At 43.9% G+C, this 7065-nt stretch overlaps 1 protein-coding gene across 1 annotated transcript; it reads left to right on the top strand.

Moving 5' to 3' along the window:
* The first annotated feature begins 1655 nt into the window (after nucleotides 1–1655).
* LOC103705565 (cytochrome P450 78A5-like) lies at nucleotides 1656–4193 on the top strand. The gene is made up of 2 exons (XM_008789328.6): nucleotides 1656–2653; nucleotides 3227–4193. The coding sequence occupies exons 1-2, from the start codon at nucleotides 1730–1732 to the stop codon at nucleotides 3821–3823; spliced, it is 1521 nt and encodes a 506-aa protein (XP_008787550.4). The 5' UTR covers nucleotides 1656–1729; the 3' UTR covers nucleotides 3824–4193.
* The last annotated feature ends 2872 nt before the right edge of the window (nucleotides 4194–7065 follow it).

Raw genomic sequence — 7065 nt, forward strand, 5'->3', positions numbered from 1 at the left:
GCCTTCAAAATGCCAATCTGAATCAATAATCTTTGCAAACCTTGTACTAAAGCCAAAATGCTCTTGATTGCTTTAGATTGTTTTATTCCGAAGACTGCACCGAGTAAACTAGTTCTCGATCATGGTAATCTACGACTAAAAATAAATTTTTGGGTCAATTATTTGATTCAATTTTATGGCACGACGTCCAACAAAGCTAAAGGTTCAAAAAAAAAAAACCCACCAAAAAAATATATTTACAAGAATCAGGATGACTTCAAAACTATCTCATAAAACAATCATTAAATCCATGTGAGAGGAGGTCAGATCTGACGCTCGACAACGCATTGAACCATCAACTGTTCCCATGATCATCGGACCTGACCCAAATGTGTTCCGCTGTTACGCTGAACAAGTGGTAGCTTGGGTCAGCATGACGCATACGCTGCCTAGTCTCCTCCTGCGGAGCACGGTAACGTAATACATATACTTAGGCGAAAACTATACGTATGCAATGCGAATCACAACTAAGCTGCTTGATATTTTCGCCCTCTTCATATATCAACTCTCTGTGGTGCAAAATGCACACCAAATAAGATCTCTACTCCATCCAAAAAGTTAGCATCCACAGTTGTGGTTTTCGAATCTTTCAGAGATTTTGGTTGCCAAATATATATCATTCAGGGTTGGCTGCAACTTGCATGTCTATTTTACTTTTGCATGATGTCACACATGAGCACATGAGATGGCATCACAAGCACATCACGCATTTTTAATATTTTAAAGGAATCAAATTGGCCAGTAGAATCTTCTGAACTCCTACAAACACACTCCTCATCAAATCTACGTGCTTATTATGTGTCAAAGCCAATATATGCATATATGACATATAGTTATGGCTGCAAGTGATGTTATGGCTGGCATGCTATATTTTTTATGCAATAGAAAACTGATGGCCAATCCGAAACATTCGATCCTTGGCTTGTATTTTTTGCTGCACACCATTCAAATATTTTTTTTAAAAAAGTACTGAGTCTATCCGGTACTCTTTTTGTTGTATTTTTTATTCTGATTTCTCTGTATATACTCATGTGCGTATTTTCTGAGTTTGTATTTATCAAAAAAAAAAAAACTTCAGCCATCCGACTTTGGCCATATATCTATATATATAGAAAGTGTCATACATAACGTTTGGCCATATTTAATCCTCCACTGTAGGCCTTAAAAAGGACCGGGTGCTCCGTCTCCCAGACCGTTATGCTCCTGATTGGCGGGCCGCACACGTGCCTATCCATCCGGCGCTCCTCCCCCTCCCGCCACGTGTCCCCCTCAGACCCCACCACGATGACTCAGCGGCAGTTACACTCACATCCCGGTGACCAGATCCGAGGCCTTTTTGAAAGACCGAAATGCCCCCATACGGAACACCATCCCCGGCGACGGCCTACTGTTCACAGGTGGCAACATCGTCATCAAATAGCCGTAGCCCTATGAGCAGGGGCAAATCCGTAGAATCATCAAAAAGTAGTGGCAGCAGAGTATTAATGATAATTTTTTTAACCCCTTGACCGCGGTTAAAGAAATAAGGAAAGGAGTTAACCCGAGTTAAATTTTAAGCCCAACTCTCGTCTTCCAACCGCTATATAACCGCTCCCTTTCACTTCCTTCTTCACCGCTTCCCGACTTCGAACTCTTCCCTTGCTCTCCTCCTTCACTTCTGCTGTTCCCATTCCTCTCCATCGCTTCAAAGATGACGTCTTTCGACTTCGAAACCGCGCCTTTCCTCCTCTTCGTCCCGAAAACCGTCCTCCCTCCGCTCTTCGCCGTCGCCGCCGTCGTGCTCGCCGCTGTCTGCCTCTCTCCCGGCGGCCTCGCGTGGGCGCTTTCCAGGGCTCCGCGTTCGATCCCCGGCCCGCCGGGCATCGTCCTGGCCCTCGCGGGCACCGCCGCTCACCGGGCCCTCGCCGGCCTCGCCCGGACCCTCGGCGCCGCCCGTCTGATGGCCTTCTCCGTCGGCTTTACCCGGTTCATCGTGTCGAGCCACCCGGACACCGCCAAGGAGATCCTCAACAGCTCGGCCTTCGCCGACCGGCCGATCAAGGAGTCCGCCTACGAGCTCCTCTTCCACCGCGCCATGGGCTTCGCGCCCTTCGGCGAGTACTGGAGGAATCTGAGGAGAATCTCCGCCACCCATTTGTTCAGCCCCAGGAGAGTCGCCGCCTTCGGCGGACACCGGCTTGCGATCGGGGCGCAGATGGTGGAGGAGATAAAGGCTCTGATGAGGACCGATGGAGTGGTGGAGGTGAAGCGGTTGCTGCATTTCGGGTCTTTAAACAACGTTATGATGAGCGTTTTCGGAAAAATATTCGATTTTGGGAAGGGGGAAGGGCTGGAATTGGAAGGACTGGTGAAAGAAGGGTATGAGCTTCTTGGGGTGTTCAACTGGAGCGACCACTTGCCTCTGTTGGGGTGGATGGATCTCCAAGGAGTGAGAAAGAGGTGCAGGGGATTGGTTGAAAGAGTTAATGTGTTTGTGGGAAAGATCGTAGAGGAGCACAGGAGGAGGAGGATCGACAGAGGTGTTCCGAATGAGGATGGGGACTTCGTGGATGTGCTGCTGGATTTGGAGAAGGAGGAGACGCTCTCTGACTCTGACATGGTTGCTGTTCTCTGGGTATGTTCTTCTTCCCATACTCTTCTTCTTGATTTTTTTCCCCCCTTAATTTTGTTGTTATTTTTCGGTTTGTTTCCGATGATCTTTCTAGTTGTGTTGTAGTTTTCTTGGTGGTTAAGGGGAGAGGTCTTTTATCTTTTATATTGGTTAGTTTTGGATGTCTAATTGAAAGCTTTAAATTTTGTTCTTGTCTTTTTGGATGGATGAGTTACCAGGCTTTATCTTATCTAGTATGACCTGCGATGACCAATGATCATGCTATTTCAAAAAATTAAGATGTCGACACCTTCAAGCTACTTGCTATTTCGATGAGGATATCTATTGGTTTTTCCTTAAAGTAGGTGCTCCATCAGTTTGTAGTTTGATATAGTGCAGTAAGGCCAGCTACTGGTTTGTTGGATTCCGGATGGTCTTTTCCTACGATGCCCTCCTTGGGTACGTAGCTGTCCAATATAATCCTTTTCCTTCTGTTCTTTAGCGAGAGCTTTAGGTTGACAGCATAATTATGCCGAGTTAATGGTTGGGTTAATCTTTAGTGTTACAGAATGTTAACAGGCAAAGGCTTTGTCTCAGGAGATGATATTTAGAGGAACCGATACGGTGGCCATCCTTCTGGAATGGATCATGGCGAGAATGGTGCTGCACCCAGACATCCAGTCCAAAGTCCAATCTGAGATGGATGCTGTTGTAGGAAACTCGCGCCTTGTCTCGGATTCCGACATTCCTAACCTTCCTTACCTTCAATCTGTAGTGAAAGAATCTCTTCGAATGCACCCACCTGGCCCACTCCTGTCCTGGGCTCGCCTCGCCATCCATGACGTTCATGTCGGGGATCACTTCATTCCTGCCGGGACCACAGCAATGGTGAACATGTGGGCGATCACCCACGACGAGCGCATCTGGGCCGACCCCAATGAATTCCGGCCGGAGCGCTTCATGGCCGAGGATGTGAGCATTCTGGGTTCCGACCTGAGGCTGGCGCCGTTCGGGTCGGGGAGGAGGGTCTGCCCTGGAAAAGCCCTGGGCTTGGCCACTGTTCATCTCTGGTTGGCTCAGCTGCTTCAGAGCTTCAAATGGGTGCCCTCTGATGGTGGGGTAGACCTGTCCGAGTGCTTGAAGATGTCCCTTGAGATGAAGTGTCCTTTGGTCTGTAGGGCCCTTCCGAGGTGAATGCTGGGGAGTGGGGACGTTGGTCTCTTCTTGGACAGTGACTGATTTGGAAGATAGCAGCCGTTGAATGGTTGGTTTCTGGTGCAGGGAAGCTCGGTCCTTGGAGATGTATGGCGATCTTATTATCTCCAAAATTTTGTAACTTTGCTAGTAGTTTGGTAGGTACTTGGGTTTCCAGGTTTGGCACCTTTGTTCATTTCCGGTGCTTGCTTTCCAGTCTATGTTTCATTGTGATGTGCATATGGGTGAAAGTTTGATGGCAGTGATGTGTCTGTCTGTAAGAACTAGGAAGTGGGTCTATTGTGGTCTTTGGTGGTTTATGTATATGTAAACAGGTTGTCATGCAATGTATATATATCGTTTGACTTAACACATGGAATGATAAATTTCTCTTTGCTTGCACCTAGATCTGATAGCAACATAATTAGGCAGATATGGCGTCATGTAACGCAAACTTCTCTGTATATGCCTGCGCCTTGAGCTGATAGCAACATAAACAAGAGATGGTGCATTAGTTTGATGGCAAATCCTTTAGAATTGGATGGAGTTAAAAGTACATGGAAGGCCGGTTTACTCGAGTTCCACCCAAACAAAAAGAAAGGACATGAAATTGAGAGGAAAAAACACACTGAAGAGTTGATGGTGGAAGCTGGTGTGAATGATTTTATCATAGGGTACTAAAAATTGGTGCGGCAATGCAATTTAACAGTTGCAAAATTAGTTTTTAACTCATTAAAGCTATCGAACCGTTATGCAAATTTTATTTTCCAATAATCATTTCATTGCATATTTTATTATAGTTGGGAAAAAAAGATTTGAGTTCTCTGAACTTACATAGACAATAAATATCTTCCATGTAAAAGGTCTGTGATGGCGAGTGGAGGCCTCTCCAAACGTGTCCCATGATGGTGAAAAGAGCTTTGTTTACCACCTGCGAAGTATATGGTGGGAATCTAACAGCTCCCTGAATACCTAAACTAGATCTTTAAAATATCTCAACCGTGTTGAAATCATCAGTAGTTATCTGTAGGCATTATTATCGATTTCTCGCTTGCCCATGATGCCGAGGCAGAAGGAGTCTATGCTGTTTCTGCATCCATATTTCTAACTTCTCTGGGATTTGCCAATGCATGAAAACAATCTTTGCATCTGATGGACAAACACATTTCTGATCCAACTCTGATGATGCTATGCTCTTCCTTTCCTTGTGCCTTTCCTTATCCTGATCCTGCTTTATGAAAGACATGGCTCTGCATGGTAAAGTAAGTTCTAAGGATGGGCTGTGGGTCGTTATCTATCAAAGAAGACTAAGTTTTCTTTGATTTGCACTTCACAGTGCAACACCAAATGAATGAGGAATAAGAACCCATACAGAATGATATGGTTCCAAGATACTACTTTTCTGGTGCCCAAATCTCCCAAAGAATATTTGGGGGATCTAGAAAGCTTGTTTCCTTTTCTTCCCAAGAAAAAGAAGAAATCTTGAAAGAGACTCGAATATCCTAACCATCCTCCAGAAACACCAACATGTCCTTCGTTTTCTGGAACCATGTTCGTGTATCACCATTTCCAGATATCTTCATATGACCAATACTAGATCTAGAGAATCTCTACTGATTTTGACTGGTGCATGCATGTGTCGGGACGCCCGCGAATATAGTCCTCGGAGCGAATATGATCAGGGAAAGGAGATAATATTCCCCTGACCACCAATTGAATTATGTCTCTGAGTACCTTTAGCCACCTCCATATCAATCTTCTGAAGGGGTCAACATTGAACAAGGATGGCGGCGCACAGGTCTATGTCATGTTCGTGATGATGGTTTGATGCGGCGTATGAATCAGATTCCTTGAGCAACTCTTCTTGATTAGAAAGGAAGAGATTTTTCAGAGGAAGGAAGGAAGATATTTATTAATTGAATTTGTACCCATGGTAGTTGAAGTGTCAATGCCATCTAGTTCATGCTATTGAATCTCAGCAACTAAATTGTTATCACAAGCTACCATTGAGCTTACATGGTTTGTGTGAACCATGGTTTGAGGCCCATGGTTTACATTTCTTATCCACTAGTATAAAACATGGATGATGAACTTGAACTCCACCGGCATCAGAGATGGCGTACGAGGAATCAAAAACTAGTCTTGCCTTTAAATATAGCACACTTGTTAGATTTGATCTGAAGTCTCTTTCCTTGTTACGTTTAAAATGAGAGGAGATCGATGTCGAGCACGTTTCAGCAACCTTGAAGCTAATGAGTAAATCATCACTGGCATTAGAGGTCTCCCATTACTTTATATGCAGTTTTTAAATTGATTTCAGATTCCTGTCATGCTTCAAGCAATCATCACTATGTTTTAGGTAATAACCATTTGAGAACAATTCCAAACCTCTAATGCATTTCCAATGGGCTCCTTCAAGATCCAACCGGCAAACGTTATTCTCCTTTCTTGAACTTCACAAGCCATAGGTTTTTTTTTTTTTTTTTAAGTTCCAAGTGGCATGAACTGGTGGGACTCTGTCTAAGTTCATTGCCTAGCATTCATTAAAAATGGTGGCTTTTATAATCTCCTTTATCATGATTCAACATCATATGAATCGGTAACTCGTACAGTCGGCAGCAAATCCAGTAGAAGTACAACATCGTATCCATCAACCTGCTGTTTCCTTACATGTTCCAATTATGTCCATGATCCTTGAATAGAGGTTTGTTGGAGATCGACAAATTAGGTAGGTAATTTGGTAGATAATAATTTGTTAAGAGTCCAACTCATCTAGTCCTCAAAACAAATATCCCCTTCACCGTTTGTCCTTGCCTTCACATACAAAGACGCTCTATTCACACAAAAATACATGCATGAAAGCACAAAATTCGACGGTCTGTGGAAGATTCTTTGCCAGTTTCTTCTTTGCACATGCCTTCATGTGAATAAATATATGTTATGTTATCAATACAAAAAAAAAAAGAAGAAAAAGATAATGGCATTATAAGGGTTGCCCAGCTGAGATCGACCTCTGTCGAAAGAGCCATGGACTTAAATAATGTCTTTAACCATGTCTTCATCAATTCGTAGATTTATCCAAGGCTTGAAGGATCCCTAAGACAGTGATATGCTATCCTATTGATTGCATCTCATCGAACGCAATTTTCATACATGGCCTATCCAAAAAGACATGCGTAATTGATGACCTGTAATCAAATGCTGGTTATACTTTTATATCACTGTGTCCTGGTTGCTGATGA

Source organism: Phoenix dactylifera, chromosome 1, assembly GCF_051530095.1.
Source record: "Phoenix dactylifera cultivar Ajwa chromosome 1, Ajwa_hap1_PhDact_Kaust_v1.1, whole genome shotgun sequence".
NCBI lineage: Eukaryota > Viridiplantae > Streptophyta > Magnoliopsida > Arecales > Arecaceae > Phoenix > Phoenix dactylifera.